This window comes from Sminthopsis crassicaudata, chromosome 2 (assembly GCF_048593235.1).
Source record: "Sminthopsis crassicaudata isolate SCR6 chromosome 2, ASM4859323v1, whole genome shotgun sequence".
Lineage (NCBI taxonomy): Eukaryota > Metazoa > Chordata > Mammalia > Dasyuromorphia > Dasyuridae > Sminthopsis > Sminthopsis crassicaudata.
This window is the reverse complement of record NC_133618.1, coordinates 521,518,195-521,541,040: the sequence shown is the minus strand read 5'-3', so window position 1 is coordinate 521,541,040 and position 22,846 is coordinate 521,518,195. Positions and strand designations below refer to the sequence as shown.

The 22,846-nt window shown below is 35.1% G+C and overlaps 1 protein-coding gene across 7 annotated transcripts in view; it reads left to right on the top strand.

Moving 5' to 3' along the window:
• Positions 1–22,846, top strand: part of ATP8B4 (ATPase phospholipid transporting 8B4 (putative)) — a 318,510-nt gene that overhangs the window by 211,909 nt on the left and 83,755 nt on the right. For all 7 annotated transcript variants that reach the window (XM_074294471.1, XM_074294469.1, XM_074294470.1 and 4 more), the window contains 3 exons: positions 8,309–8,517; positions 10,960–11,003; positions 12,423–12,588. In XM_074294471.1, coding sequence (XP_074150572.1) covers positions 8,309–8,517; positions 10,960–11,003; positions 12,423–12,588 — 419 coding nt within the window. The remainder of the gene's footprint in view (positions 1–8,308; positions 8,518–10,959; positions 11,004–12,422; positions 12,589–22,846) is intronic.

The window sequence follows — 22,846 nt, the reverse complement described above, 5'->3', positions numbered from 1 at the left end:
GGACTAAATGACTTTTAAGATTTCTTCTATTTTTGAAATTATGATCTTATGATCCAAGTTCTAGATGGGTGACCTCGGATAAATGCCTTATTTCTCTTGGCTTCTGTTTCCTTATCTATAAAATGAATTTAGATTACTTTTAGAATCTAGATTCTCTCTTTAACATTCTAAGAATTTTTCTTAGTACTTTTTGGTGTCCTCAGTCAAAGAGGTGGCTTAGTCCTTGTTGTCCAGTTATGCTTGACTTCTTATGACCCCTTTTGGAGTTTTCTTGGCAAAGATACTGGAGTGATTTGCCATTTCCTTCTCCAGTTCATTTTATAGATAAGGAAACTGAGGCAAATGGGGTTAAGCCCCTGGTCACACAGCTAGGCTTGACACTACCCACTATCACTTGCTGCAATTAAAAAAATTAAAATTTAATTATCATTAAGTAATTTTATCATTTTAAAATAATGGAAGGGCAGCATGCAATAAGGGACCATATTGAAGACCTATGTGAAGACCTCTGTTTCCTCTTCTGGAAATTGGGGTTATATTAGTAGCACTGATGGCCACATAAGGATCAAGCCAAGTTGTGTATATAAAGTGCTTTGCAAACTGTAAAGTACCATAGAGAGGGAAGTGATGATTATGATGTAGAATTTCCAGAATAATAAATGCAATTTCAAAAATTATGTGAATTCTCAGTCAGACTCTTACTAAAGTAGATTAAGTGCTTCACTTTAAACCTAAAAAACAATACATTTTACTCAACTTAGTTATACATATTATGTCTTCCTTATATATAAAAGTATTTTACCCAAGTTTTCAAACTTCATTTGAAAAGGGGATGCTTTTAAAAAAGTTTCAGCGTTCATTTTCACTGTCAGATTATTTTTTATTTCAAGCGTTTCTTGCTTTTTTGACTTGCATGCTAACTGATGAGTTATTTGAAGCCTAGTACAGTGAAACTTCATTCAAATCCAACTTCAAAATTTACTAACTACATGATTTTGAACAAATGGTGTATCTCTCTGGGACTCAGTTTCTTCACCTGTACAATGATGAATCTGGATGAAAATACTGCTGAACTCCCTTCTGGTTCTATATCTATGATTTCTGTGAATCCTAACAGGGATGCGATGACACTCAAGTGAGATGATGTCTGTTAAATTCCTTTTACCTGCAAAGTGCTATTCAAAAATGAGAACCCTGTGATTTTTACTATTTCTGTCATCTCTACATTTTCTTTCCATTAATTTTTATCTGCTTTTCCTTTCCTCCCCCTTTTTTCAATTTTAATTATGATGAAAAGATTTTAATATATAAAATCTTCTTATTTGGATGCTGGTCAGGAAACCAGAATGCCAAATTGTGCAGAATTGACTTGCAGTAGTGGCATGTGGCTCTCTTACCATAAATTACGTTGGGCTGTTTTGAGCTGTGGTCAGACTGGGCACTACTTAAGCTGTATACTACTGGCTCATCTTTGATTCTGAAGACTTTTCATGCTTGTATTCAATTATAGCATCTGTAGTAAATCCTGCTCCTTGCCAGAATAACCATGGTCAGCTTTTATGACTTTTCCTTTTATGTCTCAAATGTGCCTAGTGGCTTTCCATCCGAACATGTGCAAACACATATGTGCGTGTTGTCATCAGGAAGCAAGTATATTATGCACACACAACTTCTTTGAAGTGATTTGGCATTTTTCATTCAGTATATTTAAAATATTTCTTAAAAATGAGGAAGTGATTTATTGCTCAAAGAAGGTGTTGGAAGGAAATCAGCAGAGAACAGGGTTCTCTATTAAATGGAAAGGAATAGAAGATAAGAAAGGTTATTTCTTTCAGCAACTATAACATAGTATTCTAGCTTGACTTTAAGGGAAACAACATATCTTGTGTTTCCGAATTATTGAGTTGTGTCTTTACTAAAGTAGTAAGGCAGTGACAAATACAAAAATGTTCTTCTAAATGATAATTCTACTCAGATGTTCACTTTCTACTCCTAATGATGTCATCAGGTTTTAAATTTTTAAAAATAGATATTAAGAGTTAGATTAGGTAGTGTGGAGTGGTAGCTAGAAACCAGGAAAATTTAGAATTAAGTCCTGTCTTAGACACAAATTGTCAATGTGACTCTGGTCAAGTCATGTAACTTTTTACTGCTCTTGGTAATTCTCTATGATTGTCTAAGTTGTAGAGTATTTTATAGATGAGAGATATGAGAACGTGTCTGAGGTCCCACAGAATTACAGAAAACAGAATCACAGATTTGGAAGCAAGCTCAGGGGCCTTCTCATTCAACTTTTAATTGAACTAGTATCCCCTCTACAACATACCTGACAAGTGTTATTATAACCTTTGTTTGGAAATTTTGAGGTGAAAAGGAATCTGCTGCTTCTTAAAAAGTGGATCATTCCATTGTTTTGGGGCCATTCTGGTTGTTAGCAATTTTTTCCTGATATTAAACCTAATTTTGTCTCTTTGCAACATTCACCTACATTCATAGTATTGCCTTTTTCAGCTAGATAGAAAAAGCTATATTTCTTTTCCATAAAATAGCCCTTCAAAGAAATGAAGGGCTATCATGTTCCCTAAAAGTTTTCTCTTCCCCAGGGCAAACATTTCCTGCTACTTCAGTAAATCTTTATTTCACATTATCTTAAGGACCTTTACTATACTGGTTATCCTGTCTAGAAATTCTGCACCTTATCAACATCCTTTCTTAAATAATGTCACCTAGAACTGAATACAATACTCAAGCCATGGTCTTACCTGGACAAAGTACAGTAGCACCCATCCCTCCCTACTTCTAAACTCTGCTTCTCAATGCAGCCAAAGATAACGTTTGCTTTTTTTTTTTTTTTTTTTTTTTTTTTTTTTGCCATTCTGCAGCATAGTGTATTATTGTCACACTTCAAGCTAAATTCCCTCAAATCTTTGTCAAACTGCCCTCTAGCCTTGCCTCAACCCATTTTGTACTTTGAAGTACATTTCTGAACCAAAGATAATATTTTGCATTATTCCTATTAGCTTGTCTCTTCTTAGATCCAGTCCCTGGATTGTCACTCTTCTAGATTGTTCTAGATTGTCAAGATAATTTTGAATATTGATGCTCATTTATTGTATTAGCTATTGCTCCCAGCTTTGTGATAAGCATATCATTTATCAGTCAATTAATAAACATTAAATACTTTCTATGTGCCAGATCTTGTGCTAGAGATACAAAGATACAAAAAGAGGCAAAAAACAATCTCTGCCCTCTAGGAGCTTACATTCTAATGGAAGAGTCAACTTGCAAACAAATATATACAAAGAAAGCTATATACAGGATATATAGAAAATAATTAATAGAGGAAAGCACCATAATCAAGAGGAAACCTTGAGAAAATTTTCTTGTAGAAAGTGAGATTTTAGTTGGTATTTAAAGGAGTCAGAGGGGTCAGTAGTTAAAACAGAGGAGGGAGAATATTTCAAACATGAAGGATAGTCATAGAAAGTATCTGGAGTTGAGAAATGAAGTGTCTTAGTCATGGAACAGCTAGGAGATTAGTACCACTGGATTGAAGGGTACATATTGAAGAGAAAAGTGAAAAGAGCATGGAAAGATAGGAAAGGACTAGGTTAAGAAGGACTTTGCATGCTACACAGAGTATTTTGTAGTTGGTCATAAAAGCAATGGGAAGCCACTGATGTTTATTGAGTAAAGAGATGATATCTCAGATGAGCTTTTCAGGGAAGTCATTCTGGTGACTGAATAGAGAGAATAGACTGTAGTGGGAAGAGACTTAAGATAAGGCAGATGTACCATCAGGCTATTGCAGTAATCAAGGTGTGAGATGATGAGGGCCTGCACTGGAGTGATGGAAATGTCAGAGGAGAGGACATTCAAGACAATTGCAAAGATGACATTTAATGATCCTGGCACAAGCTTGGATATGGGGAGTGAAAGATAGTGAGGAATCCAGGAATCCAACCACTGGGATTGCTCATCCAGGATGAGCACTGGGAGGATAGTGTTGCTTCCCATAAGCAATATGGAATGTAGGAGATTGGAAGAATTTAGAGGAAAAGGTAATGAGTATTGTTTTGGATATATTGAGTTTATGATATGTACTGATCATCTAGTTGGAGATGTCTGAAAGACAGTTGGAAATGTGAGATCAGAGGTCAGTAGGGAAAATTGGGCAGGAAAGGTAGTTTTGATAATCATCAGCATGAGGACCACAATTAAATCTATGGGAGCTGATGAGATAATCAAGTGAAGTAAGATAGAAGGAGAAGAGAAGAGTTCATGACAACCCCAAGGACACCTACAATTAGAGGGCATGATTAGAGAAGGGTATAGAAAAGGAGACAGATGGAGTGGCAGGTAGGTAGGAAGAAGAGAGAGTGGTGTCCCAAAAAACCAAATAGAAGAAGGTGTTAAAGAGGAGAACGTAATCAATAATATCAAACTCTACAGAGAACAAGGATTAAGAGAAGGCCATTAAGAGAAGGATTTGACAACTAAGAGCTTATTACTAACTTTAAAGAGCATAGTTTCAGTGGAATAATAATATTGAAAAACAGATCATAAGGATTTAAGAAGAGATTGAGAAGAGAGAAAATGGGGGTATCTATTGTAGATCACCTTTTTGAGGTTAGCCACAAAAGGTAATAGTGGGGATGGGAAGGTGAACTGAGAATTTTTTCAGCAAAGGGGAAATTTGACCATGTTATAGGAAGTAGGAAATAAACCAGTGAATAGGGAGAGACTGAAAAGAAGTGAAAGAATAGGGATGACAGAGACCAATCTGTTGGAGAAAATGGTATGGAATGGGATCACTTGAGCAAGATTATAACAAGAGGACTTCCTCCTTGTGAGATGAGAGTGAAGGGAGTGATAGGGCAGAAATCACTTAAGTGATAGGAAATGAGGAGGAATGGAGAAGAGGGGGCTCACTGCAAATGGCTTCAATTTTGTCTGTAAAAAATTATGAGGCAAGATTTTCAGCTGAGAGAAAGGGAGATGAGGAGTCATGGGTAGTTTGAAAAGGAATGTTGCTGTGGAGAGTGGGACAGTGAGTTGATAAGGGAGGTAGAGTAGCATTGCTGAACAGCAGTTGGAGATTAATGGAGGACGTGTAAAACATAAATTTTCAGTGTACCTACTTATGGTAACAAAAATTTCAGTGGCTTCTTTCGCAGCTTGTGAATCGTGGGAAGGTGATGAAGGCTGAGGCATGGCTCAGCATAATTGGTGATATGATAAGGAGGTTGTGGATTTAAAAGAGATCAGTGTAGGGTTGAATTGGTCCCCCAAATGAGGGAGAGGATTCTGGGAAGATGGGGGAGTAGGTTGGTGAAATTCAAGCTCTCCCAATTTCCCTCACAAATAGAACAACTTTGTGCTTCAGGGTAAACATAGACTGATGAAAAACCAAGACTTGGGACAGAACTGGGATCCTGCTGGTACCTGAGTAGATCTGAAGAAAGACCCCAGGCTGGGGATTAACCAGTCTGAAGTACAAACACCTCCAGGCTAGCTCCACAGATACACCAAGTCAGGAGCCCTGGGTCTAACTAGGCAAGGCTGGAGCCTCAGCAGGAACCTCAGCAGGAACCACAGAAACTTTCATCTTTTAGACAGTGGACAAACAGTAGGGTCTGAGTCCAGGAAGACTGAGGGACCCTCTGCTGATTTAGGAATGCCAGGCCTGGCTGTGCTGCAGGGACACAGCTCTGAAAGAGAAGAAATTAGCATCAGGTGAGTGCAGAGGCAGTGGGACAGGGATGCTATAGGTTTCAGGCATTTGCTGGAGGATAAAGCTTTGGGGTTCCAGGTTAGAAGGGAAAGTACAAATAAAGCTAGAGGCACCATCCCCCCACTCTAAGATTAGAGGTGCTTACACTAATACCTCTCATTTAAAAGAAAATCAACCCTACCATAGAAACCTACTATGAGAACAGGGAAGACCGGCATTCATCCTCAAAGAAGTACACTAAAGGAAAAAGAATGTTTCTACCCCAAAGAGTAATGCAAAATTGCTCCTTCCCAGAGAGAATTTATAGAAGAACTTTAAAGAGAATTTTAAAATCAAATGAGACACATTGAGGAAAAACAAAAAACAAAAACAAAACTAAATAAAATAAAAACCATCTAAGAAAAACAAGAAGATTATGAAAAAAAAAAGTTAATCAACTAGAAAAGGAGATTAAGTCTCAAAGATTTAAAAAAAAAACTCTTTGAAAATTAGAATTGGGCAAGGGGAAGCCAGTGAAGCTATGAGAGACCAAGAAATAACAAAAAAGTTTATAAAGAATTGAAAAATAGAACAGAATGTGAAATGTAAGAAAAATAACAAATCTGGAAAACAGATCAAGAAGAGAAAAATATAAGGATAATTGAACTGCCTGAAAGTTGTGACCAAAAAATGAACCTTGACACAATAATGCAAGAAATAATACAAGAAAATTGTCTTGCAGTGATAGAACATGAGGGGAAAGGAAAAATAGAAAAAAATTTCCCCATCTTTTAGTTTGAGTCCCATCCACTGGTTGCATTCAATTTCTCCCCCATGAGGCAGAGGAATGGCAGAGCAAATTCTGCAACCTTCTTAATTCTGGTCTAGTGATTTCACCGCTCTGCCACACTCATAACTCCTGCGGTTTTTATGCACTTTAGGTTTTTATGCCTGAAAGCTGAATATAGCATATTAGGAAGTTTATCTCTGAGAGGTTTTTCTGTTATAATAATTTGTTTTATGTCACTTTTTTTTTTGCCCAGTTGTCGGTATTTTAAGGTTGGATATTTTAAAAATGTCCAGTAGCTAAAGATCATAGGACTTTATATCTGACAAATTAGAAGTCATCCAGTATAGTATATGTATGTATGTCTTTCATTCTATGCTGTAAACACCTTGAGGGTAGGGACTTATTAATTGTTGAACTTTGTCATTTTACAAAGTCTCAGAGAATTATAGTGATTTATCCAAGATTACAGAATTAGTTTTCTGTGGCGTTGGGACCAGATCTCCTGACTCCCAGTACTGTATTCTTTTAGCTATATCACAGAGATCTATGCACTAATGCTGTAAAACAAGAGTAGGAGGATGTCACAGTGGGAAATTCTTGAACCCCTTTTTCTTCAAGAAAAAAGATGCTCATCTCTTCCTTTATTCTATATATTATTTTGAATTTATATTTTTTCAAATGGACTTAGTCTTTTTTTTCTTTTTGCCGGTTTGTTAACATGAAACCACCATGCTTCAATCCATTTGTGTAGTGATAATTGAACCATGCATTCAGCAAATAGCCAACACAGAACTAGACTCCTTGTCAAAGTCTCTCTCTTTACTAGCTTTGCCAATCGCCATATTAAGCCTCCTATGCACTGGATAAAGCATTGTATTCAAGTGAGCTGTTTTCAGAAGCCTGAAGCTTACATCTGGAGTATATCTTACCCATCACTGCATTTTTACAATAAGTTTTCAGGAAGTTTTCAGAAGGTCATACAGCTAGTTCACAGCAGAGGCGGGACTAGTTTCTAGCTCTTTAATCATTTAATCCAGCGCTCTTTCCATTATACCATACAACCTCATGAAACGTATTTCTAGTTAAGACTCCCTTGGCCACAATGTGCTGGTACACAAACACCATCATTATCCAACCACAGATGTGAGCTATGGAATCTTATAAACAATCATCAAAACATGAAATAACAGCCCCTTCCACGTGAATGATGGTATTCTCTATGGGCTGAGCAGTCCAATTAACCAACCTCATTTCCTTCTCTCCAGAGTCACTCTAATTCATTTTGCCCTTCATTGAGTTATTGTCTGAAACCTCATTTAACAAAATAGACAGTCTGATGACCCATTGTGGAGGAGAAGGTCCTAAGGGGCAACTTCTTTGGGTCATCTAGTGCATAGAACCTAGAAACTTATTTAACAGTTGGATCCTTCTAAAGGACATTCAGCCAAGAGTGCTTGTATGCCAATACACTATACAAAAAATAACTCCTCTGGGCCTGATAAATGTGATTTGAGAACTATGATAATTTTGCTGGGGTTTTCAGTTACCCTATTCCATTTTTAATAACATCATGGAAAAGTGCTATAAAGATTATGTAATATTTTGAAAAAGAACACCACTATATTACATTTTTTGGGGAATAAAGATCATTAAGAGTTTGAGAAATGGCATTTTGACTCATTTATATTGTTTGCATATGGGTTTTTCTTTAAGGAATTTGGCTAGCATATTGTAACAAAGTTTGGCATTTTCTGATGTTGTCTAAACTTTTCTACCTCCTGTACTTGCCTTATAATGCTTTAAAGTGTGGAAGTTATCCGGCTGGGTCATAGCCATTTTATAAACTGGGATCGGAAGATGTATTATTCAAAAAAAGAGACACTTGCTGAAGCTCGGACGACTACACTCAATGAAGAACTGGGCCAGGTTGAATATGTTTTCTCAGACAAAACAGGCACTCTCACTCAAAACATAATGACTTTTAATAAATGCTCCATTAATGGAAGAACCTATGGTAAGTTATTTTCCTCCACTTAAAAATTTTAATTTCTTTGTTTGACATTTGCAAGTTAAATTTTTTATATTCATTTTGTTTCATTGAAGAAAGTCTTTTATGATTTGATAAAGAAATAAAATATTTAATGTGGCATAAGTTATAGATTAATGAAGCAATCTGTTTATCCTGTGATACTTAGAATAAAAATTCCAGAACAAGGAGATCCAATAGTTAATAAACTGATAGATGCTAATCTCCTCTATGAGGCATAAATTATGTCTAGGATTTGAAAGCAATCTGGTGGATTCATAAAGATGCAAAAGCCTTTGCACAGCTACCTAGTAATAAACATCAACCCTTCCAGCTCTGAAATGCAATGATTCTGCTCTTTGGTGCTAAGTAAGGGTAGAGAACATAAATTCTTGTTGCTTACTTTGATGAGCAGAAAAGAAATGCTGAAATAACTGTATTAGTATTTCCAAATTTGTAGTGTATCTCTTGTATTCATTTTAGTGTATTTAACTTATTAGCAATATTGTATGTAGCATGTGGTATGGTGGTATATACATACACATGTGACATTTGATTAGTCAGTTATTCCAGAGAATGAACATATGTGGCTGCCATGAAATGATGATACTTTATATTTATATAGTACTTTAAGGTTTGGTTTAAATATATTATATAATTTGGTTCTCACAACAACCCTGCAAGGTGGATGCTATTATTTTTTTCATTTGACAGTTGAAGAAAATAAGATTGAGAGAGATAAAGTGATTTGCTTATGATCCCATGGCTACTAAGGATCTGAAAGGGAATTCAAACTCGGGTCTTTCTGATTCTAAATCCAGAACTCTATCCGTTATACCACACTGTCTCTCAAACTGTTATTTTGAATTTACTCATACTTCATTGGCCCATCTCTTTATTAAAGATCCAGTGAAAGACCACTGGACTCACGATAAAAAAAAATCTGAATCAAATTAAGTTGCTTAAATTCTCTAAGCTTGCTTCCTTATCAGGAAAACTGAAAAAAAAAAACAATACTTGAATCATCTGTTTCTTTTAAGTTAGCAGAAATATAAAACTGAAGTGTTTGCATGTAAAAAAAAACTTTGTAGGCATTAAAATGTTATGCTAATATTAGCTATTATTTTGAGTCAATAGTGATGAAGAGTGGATGGACAATTTGTTTGGTACTTTCACCCTTGACAAGGCACCTTTCAGTCATTTTTACAGCTTGGCTGAAAGATCTACACCCCTTCCCCCATCAAATGTTGTTAAAGAAATATCCCAGAAACTTCAGAGACCCATCTCCTATATTATCAATACTGAAATGTATTGATATTGAAAAATATGCTATTTCATATTATATAGATATGTGATATATTTCAAATCTTACCCTTTTGTTACATTTGCTATGCTTTATTTTATATGCTGATGAAAAACTCTTTATAAGCTGTTAAATAGCTACTGATTGGGCTGGTTCTTAGGCAAAAGTATAAAATAGAAATTAGTTTTCATATCTCCTTCCATGATAATCTTTCTCTTGATTACTCCCACCCCAACTCAGTTCTCCTTAGCAGCACTGTACCAACCTTTCCTATCATTACTCTTCCTGCACTTTGTCCCTTCTTCCTGCTTGTCCCTAATTGAAATATACTTATGCTATGTCTTTTTTCTTTTTTGTGGACAGCTAGCTAATGTAATTATCTATGCTGATATAACCAAGAGTGCTAATGATTTATTAAACTTTATTTTCCAGACAATATCCTTCCCAAATAATTCTAATGTTGATAATAGTATAATATATATTTGGTTTGGATCAAGTCTTAGATGACCTCTACATGGCAGTATTCTCTGTCTTCCTATGTGCAAGGAAATCCTTGTTCTTAAGAGTACATAATATCATTGGAATAAAGATCTAGGACTGGAAAAGACATCAGAGGCCATATTTGTTTTCTCTGTTGCTTTATGTTTGTTGAATAAAATTAAAATAAGAAATTTAACTCTACTCTGCCAGGAACTATGTTCATGAATTGATCATAATTTCAAAGAACTGTCCTTATGATGATGTTGTTAAGTGAATGTATGTTTCCCAAATGCCACCAATTATTTAATAAAAATGGAATTGGCCAACATTTGCTTAGCTCCTAAAGTATTAAAAAAACATGTCATTTTTAAATTTTTCATTAATATACTCATGACCTTTTAAGTCTAGTTTATGTGACTATGGGATTAGGAAGAGACACAAAAACATCTCTACACATTTATTGGGGGTATGCATGGTATATATGTGTTGAGATCAGGTTTTTTTTTAAGACAGAATTTGAACTATGAATACCATATCTAGTAACTAAAAGCAATAAAAATTTCCCTGAAGTAATATACTTCCTATAGACAAGTATTTGAATATGTTTTCAATGTGTATTTTTTAATGATTGCAATTGAATTCTGCAGGTGAAGTATATGATGACCTGGGACGGAAGACAGAAATAAATGAGGTATAGAGGTGACCAAATATTTTTATTCATTATATTCTTGGTTTAATGGGGGATAAACTACTGCTTTTAGAGTATAATATTCTAATATGGAATTCAGCTTTTTCATGTTAGTGCACAGAAAATTACCAGGTACAGATAGATGTTTAACAAGCAATTTTTGTCATTCCAGAATTATTCTTTATAATATTTGCTCTTCTATATGCATAAAAAACATTAGAGTATGACAGCCTTGTGATAAAAAGATGGAAGGAGGGACAATTTAATGAGTCAGCCCTTGTCTTGACCCATTCTTCCCAGACCTGTTCTTTGACAAGAAAACCCCACCTTGCACCTTGTAATCTTTGCATAGTTCCACTCCACTCAGTAAAAAAGCACACTTGTTCCAACAGAGTTGCTTTTCACTATTTTCTTTTTCTCTTTTTTTGTTCTTTTTGCAATATATAAATCATGTACTTTTCCCCCCTTTTTATATTTCTAAATTTTGACTTATAAGGAAAGAAGAATCAGGAACATAAGTGGAGATGGAACAAATTTTCGAAGCACTTGTATTAATACTAATTTTTTCTCAACATTTATTAGATTGCTTTTTACAAGAGAGGCAGAAAATTAATAAAATCAACTTTTTCCCCATGAACCAATGATTTGCTATTTCTAAAGTAGATCCCTGGTGATGTCACCTCTTCTGCAACTTAAGTGCATTCTATTGTTTGGGGCAATGAGAGGCTAAGTGAAATGCTGAGGGTCACACAGATAGTCTGTTAGTCAAAATTTGAATCCTGAACTTTTGGAATTGAAGGACAGTTTTCTATTCACTATACCACAAATAACTCTTTAGATTTTTATTAGTTCTATCTTTCTGTTGTTGCAGATTGTATACAGGAACTGCTCTTCTAGGCCTTTCCTATAAATTTTATTCCTTACAAGAAGTCATCTAAATTTATTCTGTAACTTAGAATGATTATAAATGACCTTACAGACTAAGGAAGCAGAAGAAAAATCAATAATTACTTAAGTAAGAGTCTGCCAACACTCATGCTCAACAGCAACTTTATTCACTAGTGTTATTAGCTGCAGCAACATGGATAACACCCTGGAGCTGAATTTTATCCCAGAGTTCTGTAAGCCTCCAAGCATTCTCCCATAATAAGAAGAGTTCTCTCTATTGAGGGGAAGCATCCTTCAGGGAGACCTGCATTGTTTTGGCCCATGGATCTGAAATGAGAGAATCATTAATTATTAAATATTAAATTTATTTTATTTTATATTGAATATTAAATATTAAAACCATCTCAGATATTTTACTGCACAGAATCTTATAAAACAATTGAAATAATTACACAGGAAAACGTAATTCCAGATTCATTGACTTTGAGGTTGGGGAAATAATATTCTCTCTCTCGCTCTCTCTCTCTCTCTCAGAAAACAAAGCCTGTTGATTTCTCTTTCAATCCTCAAGCAGATAGCAAATTTCAATTCTATGATCATAGCCTAATTGAATCCATTAAACTTGGAGACCCCAAAGTATATGAATTCTTCAGACTACTTGCTCTTTGTCACACAGTGATGCCAGAAGAGAATAATGAAGGTGAGTGATCTACATGTATGCTCCTGGGAAGTCTTTTCTCTTAGAAGTTACATTTTTTTTCTGAATGGAATAATTGGTAATTTTATTATTTAAAAGAATACTTATGCAGAAATAGCTTTACCTATTATAATCCTTACATATTTGTTCTTGAGTGCAGGTATAGTAATCATATCATGTATCCAATAGATCCCAAAAGTTTTTGTTTAGAATTAAGCTTTATTGATAGAAGTATAAATGCTACAAATTCTAAAAAAATCTGGAAAGTGACTAAAAACTTAAAATATAAGTATGGTTTTTATTAAAAATTCAGTTTAACCACAGCCTTGTGTTATGACGCTTGATCTCCTGTTATCGAGTTAGAAACAGCTATATTTGAGATCTGATTGAATATGTGGGGGAAAAGCAAACTTCAGAAATAGGATTTGATCCCAGGACCCCTAACTGCAGGATCAACATATTTTCCACTGTATCACATTTCCTCTTGTGCATACTGGAGGCAAATGAAGATGAAGGAGTAATCCAAACTGACAACCATGAGCAAAGTGGTCTTATCTTATCGTACTAGGGAAAGATTCAAGACCCAAGGCTGGTGACAGTAATGAAATTATCTAGGATTGAAGAGATATTGACAACTGGACTTTCTGCCTTCTTGCCTTTGTAGAACTAGTACTATTTAGTGGAAAGAGTGCTGGATTTGGAATCAAGTGAGATCTGTATTTAAAAATTTTGACACTGACTCTTAATATTTGTATAACCATGGGTGAGTTACTTTATTTATCTGAGCTTATTTGTCAAAATATGACTACCTGAGTTCATATAGATTTAGGCCTTAAGAAGTCTTTTAATTCTCCTCTTGGATCTTAAGTATTTCATAGCCTTTTCCTGAGGTGAATCACTTTTATTTGTAGTTGAAACATTTAGTGGTTCTTGATTGTTACAACTTTGCTGTTGCTCATTGAAATATCTACTCATTCTAAAAGTATTTCTATAAATTTTGTTGACCTGATTTTTATGTGCTCTATTTATCAACACTCTTCCTCCCTTTTTTGGTGAAGAAATGCCAATTTTTCTAGGACATGGGCCCTGTTTTTCATCAATACTATACAGGCTTCTATTAGAATATTTTACAAATCTGTTATGGTCCAATTTATAATTTTAAAAGTTTATATTGAGACTTATATTACATAGAGGTCAATTCTTCAAAATGTGTTTTGACTATTCGGGTTTGATGTCAGGATACTAGTAAAAATCTTAATTCATTCAATCACAGATTTCTCCTTGATATTTTTGTACTCAGTGTACTTTGCTTAGACTAGGTCAAGATATTTATTTGTATGTATATTGTGATGAAAATGAAGATATATATGTATATATATATATATATATATATATATATATATATATATATATATATATATATATGATATCTGGATTCACATTTGAAGCCTTATCTTTCTTTGTCCTATGTTAATAATTTTATACTTATCAAGTCCAAATAACTTTGTTATATCACTGGGAAAAGATTCTATGAGATAAAGGAGCAATGTGATGTATTTTTTATCCCCTTTCCCCATCCCCCTGTCCTGGACAAGTACTATTTATTTTTTGTTTTTAAATCCATATTCAAGGGAGTTATGGTGGGGAAGGGGGCAGGGTTCTGACCTTCAGTTTCATTGGTGTAAGGAACATCTTCTGTCATTACTGATCATGTTTTATAACATTATTTTATGTAAAAAACTGTAGGTGAGGGAACTCCCTTTGTCAATGAGGGGCTGCCATTATGTTGCTTAGAGAGTTGCCTGAAGGGAGTACTAAATGATTTGCTCAAAGTCGCATAGCCAGTATTGCTACTGAGGTAGAACTTGAATCCAGCAGTAACTGACAGAGATGGGCTTCCCCCCCACCCCCCCATTCTGTCATATGGCTTCTCATCTTACACACAATAGAGTGTTTAATAAGTATTTGAGAAATGGAATTTAGCTCAAAGTGGATAGGAAAATAAAAACAGCTAAATAACATCCACGATTTTTCTTTAAAGTGGAAGTATCAAAAGCCTTTGATTTCTTGGACCACATTTAGATTATACTTCTGTCCTGATTTATGTTGACCTCATAAACTGCTTAAATCAATGAGATCAAATCTGACTTGTACTCATATCTCATTAGAACTCTTTGTCCCTCAATTGGACTAGATAGCAACACCATAGACTTCTATTTGAGAAAGGGGCTCAGCACAGTTTTTCTACCCATTTCCTACCTATTATAGTGCTTTGGGACTTTATCATGTCCATATACTGCGTCCTACTGTCCCCTCCATTGCTCTTCAGTTTTCTTTTGTGTGTTGTCTTTCTCCATTAGATTGTAAACTCCTTAAAGGCAGGGACTGTTTGGTTTTTTGTTTGTTTGTTTATTTTTAACAACATATTTATATCCTTGGTGCTTAGCTCAGTTCCTGGCACCTAGTAGGTACTTCATAAATGTTTATTAACTTATTGAAATCATAATCATAAAATTAGAAGGATTCCAAATAGACTTTGGCTTTTATTTATGATGTTTCTAGGCTTTTATAAAGCCAGACTTGGAGTTAGGAAGACATCTTCCTGAGTTAAATCTAGGCTCAGATATTTACTGGCTATTTGACCCTGAACAGAAGTAGATGAGGTATTCAGGGAGACTAGCATGTTTGGTGTGAGGGTTTCCAAACTCTGTGTAGGGCTGCTCATTCACTCTTGGTGTCCATCTTTCACCCAACTCCCACCTGTGGCTCCACAAAACTGCAGCATGTGCAGCAGCCACAATTACTGAAACCCCAGCATGATTGAGGAAACCTACAGCCTCAAACCTGTCATGGGGTTAGGGGGATGTCTACTCCAAACATATGAAGACTTAATCTGGTAGAATGGGCAGATGAGCATGAGTTGTTCCAAAGGCCATGAAGGCAGCTGAGGCAGACTCTGTGGTGAGCTTAGAGCTCAATCAGACATCAAAGACGCCAGGGTCTTCCACAGCATCTTGGGCCATTGCCAGTCATCCTGACTTTTGTCTTGCCCTTGGACTTCAATCTGGAAGAGAGAGGCAGGCTGATGATTTTGTGCAACTGTATCTCACTTAAATACAATCCACGTGCAAGTTAAGACCTGGAAAAGAAATAAGAAGCCATTCCAGTATCTTTGCCAAGAAACCACCAAATAGGGTCACAAAAAGTCAGACATGTCTGAAAACAACTGAATTACAGACTTTTGTAATAATTCTACACTGTTCTTAGTGTGTTCTTAAAGCAGTGATTTCAAAAGGCTTGGAAATAGATTTTATCCCTGTTGTTCACTTATCAGATCCTAAAGGATTAAAGTATAAAGTAAATGTCTGAGGTTCATATGCTTTTTATTCATGGTATTCCTAGGCTTTATAATAATAATAATCGGTGTACCATGTGATATTTTTGATGCAGAAATATCAAAAGGCTTTAAAATAGATTTTATCCCTGTCTTATACTGATCAAGTTCTAAAGAACTAAGTGCCTGAGATCAGATTATCTATTAATTTCTTGATAAATTTTATTGTTGGATCTAATTGAAAAGGGACAGATCAAAATTCTGGCCTATAAAATTTTTTGGTTACCTTGGAAGAATTTTGTATGATTGAAATGGGTATCTCCTTCATTAACACAGATCATAATCCCTCCAAATCTTCAAATGCTCCATTCTTCTTGATCATGTTTGCCAGTAAATCGTTCATAGACCAATCTATTTAACATATTGGAAGATTTCCTCTTGTTCAGAGACTCCCCCTATATCACAGTGTATATCCTTATAGATATGGTTATCTGTAATTACTTCTTAATATGATCAATATACATAATCCTGGGGGAGGACTCTTAGTCAGATAGAAAAGGGAGGGCCAAAGAGCAAATATCTCCGCATTTGCTACATGTAAATATCGACACATGTCTGTGATAAGAAAGATGCAGAAACATCCTATGAAAAGAAAAAATATTTATTTTTGATGTAGAAGTTATCATTCAATCATCTAGCTGTGCATAATCAGACATCAATGCAATTGAGTTAAGATCAGAATTATCAAAAAGTAAAGAGAATAATGAGAAATATATATGGCACATAATTGAAACAATTTGGTTCTGGACTATCTAAATAATTGAAAATAAAAATAACAGAAAGTAGCTAAGAAAAATGATGCCAACACTCAACTAGAATAATTTTACCCCAAAATTTAACCAATATAAATTAATTACTTCACCAAAGAAACTAAAAGAGCCCAGAAAGTGGGCTCATCTTACTTATCAATCAGAGATTATTACCAAAGACAACACTGTGTCAGAATACAAACTCATTTATAAAATTGTATGCAGAAGAATTATGGACTTATGAACAGGATCATGTCACAAAGCAGAGAGAATTAATTAGAGGATAAAACTAGATTGTGTTTAGTTTAGGAACATGACCAACAAAGGATGGTCATTCTAAAAGTATTCAAGGTTGAAACAGAAGAAAAATGGAAAGGATTTGCAAATTATAATTATTTTCATCAAAGTCAATAGAACTAACATTTGGATTATAATGTCATAGTCGCAAGATACTTGTAGAAGTAAAAATGTCATTGAAGAAAAAAAAGATGGAAAAGATAATCATGATGGATCAAGACAGTAAGCATTAAGCATTTACTATATATGAGGCATAAGTTAAGCATATGTGAGTGTGTATGTGTGTATACATGTATGTACATAATTATGAAAATAAGCTATATACAAGAAAAATAGGGAATAATAGGATGAAGACATTGAAAAGAGGTTCCTATAGAAGATGAAATTTTAACTGAGATTTAAATGAAGCCAGGAACACAAAGAGGTAGAAATAAAGAGGGAGAGAATTCCAGGCATGGGAAAAAGAGAAAATGTTCAGAGTCTGGAAATGCAGTGTTTTGTTCATAGAATAACCAAGATGTTGCTGTCATTGGATCTACATATATGTGGATGGGAGGGTAAGGTAAGATGGGAGTAGAATAAGGTGTAAGAAAACTGGAAAGATAAGGAGAAGCCAGGTTTCAAAAACTTTTGAATACCAAACAGAGCATTTTTGTATTTGACCTTGGAACTGGTAGGGAGCCACTGGATTTTATCGAGTAGGGCTTGACATGGTTAGACCCAAACTTTAGGAAAATTACTTTGGCAACTGAAGCAGGAAGGACTAAAGAGGGAAGGAACTTAAGGGAAGCAGACCCATCAGCACACTATTGCAAGAATTCAGGCAAGGCATTAACTAAAGTTCTGCACTGGGAGGGTAGTAATATCAGGGGGAAGATGACATACTGAAGAGATAAAGGTGAAACTGACAGTCTTTGTCAATAGATTGTCTGGTTAGAGATGTGGTGGTAGGGGGACAGTTGAGAAATAATAGGGGACTAAGAATGATATCTAGCTTGTGAGTCCGACTAACTAGGAAAATAGTGATATCTTCAATAGTAATAAGGAAATTTTGAAGGGAGGAATTTGGAAAAATAGAATGAGTCCAGTATAGATAAGATATCCATGTTAGATGTAACATAGTCATGATGGTACTGAGGAATCAATATGCAAGGTTTTTGAAATGTAAGATGCTAAAAAAACAAGCCAACATCAATAACTGCTGGCTTGTATGCTCACTTTCCCTTCTATACAAAATCTTTAGGAGAGTCAATCATATACATTTTAGAGGCAAGCTTGATGAGAGCATTTGTAGAGAATAAGAAGGCTTTTACAAATGATATTTAACAATAGATTACATTTTTACCATTTCATAATTAATTGAATTATCTAGAAAATATAAGATCCCACTGGGCCAATCGTTATTGCAATAAAGTATTTGATTTGACAGAACAGAACACAGCCTTGCAACCTCTCTTACAAGATGTCTCTGAAGCATACATCAAAATCATTCAAGATTCCTTTGAAGATATCACAGAAATGACATTATTCAATAACTCTCTGATCATAAACATCAGGCAAAGCATAAAACAGGGAGATGTATATTCCCCAAAAGTATTTGCCATGTGGATGGAGGAGATCCAGCAAAGAGTTCAGGTCAAAGAGGGATTCCCTGTTGATGGTGAAGTCCTCCAGATGCTTCTATTTGAAAATAACATGATGTTGAGTTCATCAAGCTCTAGGGCATTGCTGAACCTCCTGGAAGAGATCTGTAATCACTCAAAAGATTTTGGCGCATAGTAAAGATCAAGTAGATGAAGAATTTCTTTTGCCCAGATTATGACATGTACTTGGCTGGGCATCCCAAAGAGCTTGTCCATAAGTATGTGTATATAGGACAGGCAGTACACATGGATAGTGATCAGGCCCAGAGTTGAAAAGTTGGAGAGCAGGTCATCTGAAAGTTATACATTTCCCTAAATAACTAACTAAATAACCTCAAGCTTATCATGAAAACAAAGACCCAATTTTTAAATAATAAGAGGAAAAAATATATCATTAAAGAACTATGTAATAGGAAGAGAAGTGACTTAGTTGTCATATTACAAAAAGGATAAATAGGCAGTCCAATTGTTCTACTGGTGTCCTCAAATGTCAACAGCAGAAGCAAGGAATGCTTCCATGTATTGAGTAGACCCTGTGTAATAAACTTATGGGAGCACACTGATGGGTTGTCATCATTGGAGAAAATTTCTAAATTTATGAGATCTCAACTTTATTTGAGTATTTATCTAATTAAGAATATTAGGAGAGTATCTTATGTTTAGGGAGGTGAATTCTATGCTTTATTGCTTAACAATCAATTTGGTTTGACGAACTCCTGCCCTGGGAATGGACTGAACCAAATTGAAAAATGAAATCTTAATCTATCTTCCCATGGGCCCTAATGTAGTCTTTTGACCAGACTATTTTCTGATCTTTCTATCATCCATAAGTATTCCATTTCCATGGTCATGAACTCTGAAATTTTTTTAGCTGGTCATAATCTATCATAATATCTTTCCGTTTGCCTTATTATACCTAACCCTGCTTTCATCTTCATTATGATCACCAGACCTTATAGCTCTCAGTTTTTTAATAATAATACTTGCTAGCATTTATTATAGTGTTTTGAGCTTTACAAATAACATTTTAAATATTTTCTCATTTTATCCTTATAACAACTCTGTCAAATAAGTGATACTATTATCCACACTTTACAGATAAAGAAATTGAAGCAGATGCTAGCTAAGTCATTTGTCTATGGTCACACAGCTAGTCAGGATTCAACTTCTTGACTCCACTCCCAGAATTCTACCTGACTTTCTTAGACTTTTACCCTTAATGGACTATCCTTTCCTTTCTTCTCTTTCTCAATCTTTTGGTAAAGTAATTCAATTATATGTTAACCTCCCCATTTTAGCATCTTACCTTCTGCTAAGACCCCCCCCTTGGACTACTCCCACCATTCACAGAATTCATACCTATTCACATGCTGCTGAGCAGAATTGAGACTGGGTTCAGTACAAATTTATGTTACAAAATATCAACTAAACCTTTTTTGAAAGAAGAAAGTCCTTTTACACCTCCCTAGTTGAATCACGGTTCTGTTTATCACAGTAGCTATTCCAAATATCTTTATTCCATCTCAAACCTTCCCATGGCCTCATCTAAATTGACAAGCTTGCTTCATATTTCATTGGAAAATTTGAAGGTATTCATTGAGACTATTCTTACATAACTCCTTATCTCACATTACTTATTTGTCTTCCTTCATTATTTCCTTCTTTATTTCTGTCTCACAACCTAGACCCAGCCATATTTTCAGTTCTAGGGCATACTTCCTGGTTATCATTCCTCTGCATGTGTTTTTCCCCTTATTTAACTGCAAGACTTTTTGAGGACAGGGACCTCCTTGATTTTGTATTCACATACATTATTATATATTAGGCACAATGCATGGAATATAGTATATGCTTAATAAATGATTTTTTACTCATTGATTTAATTCAGCCAGAACTGATAATGTGTCAGCTTTATGCAAAGTACTAGCAAATTGGCTAGAGATATATAAGACTAGAACAAACCAACTTTTTCCATCAAGTAGCTCATATTATACTTATTTCACCCCACTGGATTTCCATATTCAGGCTTGGGCACTATGTTTGGAAAGTTCATTCAGAGGAAAGCATCCTTGATGGGGACTGTTTTGTGGAGCATATGTCATAAGATGATCTGTTAAAGGAACTGGGAATATTTGTCCTTGGAAGAGAAAATTGGAGGAGGAGGAAGATGATAGTGGCCTTCAAATATTTTATGGACTATCATAAAATGGTAGAAAAGAGACTAGATTCGCTTTTTTGGTTCCAATTATGAAATTTAGCTGCAAAGAAACTATAAGAAACAAAAAATTTAAGTTGAATTCTTCTTCTTCTTTTGCTGAGGCAGTTGGGGTTAAGTGACTTGCCCAGGGTCACACAGCTAAGACATGTTAAGTGTCTGAGGCCAGATTTGAACTCAGGTCCTTCTGACTTTGGGGCTGGTGCTCTATCCACTGAGCCACCTAGCTGCCCCAACAAGTTGAGTAGTATAATGAGTTGTTTAGGGAGGTAGTAGGTTCCCTCCTCAATGAAGTCTTTAGGGAGAGGTTGGGTGACTATTTGCTGGCAGTTTGTAGAGGGCAGAACTACTCAGGTCTTGGCAATATAGGATCAGAAGTCACTGGCTCATATGTCTAGAGTCAGAGGGAGCTCTGGGTCTATGTAGTTCAACTCCTTCATTTTATTGAGGTGGAGACTGAGGCCCAGGAAGGTGGTGACTATTCCACAGTTACACAAGCACTAAGCATAGGAGGCCCTGACTCTGACGCCAGAGACCAATGCTCTCTTCAGTTTCAAATTGCTTCTGCAGCCTTTACAAGTGAATTTTGTGATTATTTAGCCAAAATTTTATGTTTAATTTTCTTTGGGTTATTCCCAGTATGGTGCCTTATTGGGATTTAATAAATATCTTTAGAATAAATACTAAGTGATCATCTGAGTGAATTTCTCTAGAACTCTCATCCTTTAATAAAAGAATAGGAACTCCATCTAATTTCATGCATGAGATAATACCTTTCTATCATTGTAGGCCCTCACCTTCTCTACAATTTATAAAGTTTTCTAGAGCAATGAGACATTAAGTGGCTTGCCTCAAGTTGTACACAATCGGGATATATCCAAAGTGGGATTCAAACTCAGTGCTTGCTGGCTTTAAAGTCAGCTTTCCATTTACTATGCCAAAGATCCCCTCTTGCCTTCTGACTGGTTGTCAGTTTTCCTTTTTTTTTTTTTTTTTTTTTTCTTTTTTCTTTTTTTTAAAGCAACTGTAGAAAATGAATTCTCTTTACTTCTTTCTTATTGGCCATTAGCTTCGATCATCAGGATAATTACTTGAGAAGTGTGCAAGTCTGGGACACTACTTGAAAGTCATAAAAGCAAATAATTTAAGAATGCAGAAGGCTATGATAATTTATTTTCACTTTCCTTTCTATTCTATGGCAAATAAAGATGAGATTTTATACTTTCATGAAAATCAATGTGATACTGAATGTTATTGCTTATCATCATTACCACCACCACCATTGATTTGTTTTGAAGAAATATTAATACCTTGACTGGCATTTACATAAAGGATCTGAATTCCATCTCTGCCATTTATAACCTTGGATTACAGGTAGCAGAGAAGTGAAATGGAAGAAGAAAAATACCAGTTTAAAAATTAATTAGCAAATTCTCAAACTCATGGATCTGATACAGGTTACTAGAAATCTGCATCAAGAAGCCCTCCATAGATTAAGGTGATGATGATGGAAGCTGTTGATAAGACATACAAGTAGAAACGTTCTTTCTTTAACTGATGGAGAAAGTTTAAAAGAGTAAAGGTAGATTTGGAAAATATCTACATTTTCATTAACAATTGTGAGTTAAAAGATTAGGATCTCAAAGGTCCAGTTCCAGGGCTCATCACATTGTGAAAAGAAACTGGGAAAAGCTGATAGACTTTTTGTAGAAGGAGATTTTGTGGGGGAAAGAATAACTAAACAGAAAAGTGACTGAAAGGGCCTGATGGGAAAACTTGTGTGTATAAAACAAATTTGTTTCATGGAACTTTTTAAATTTATTTTCAGAGTTTTGTTTGTTTATTTGTTTGTTTTGTTTTTCTCATTTGAAATTTGAGAAAGACAGTGAAGGAGAATATAATTGTCATTTATGTGAGGCTTTGAGGTTTACAAAGTACCTCCCATAGATTATTTCATTTGATT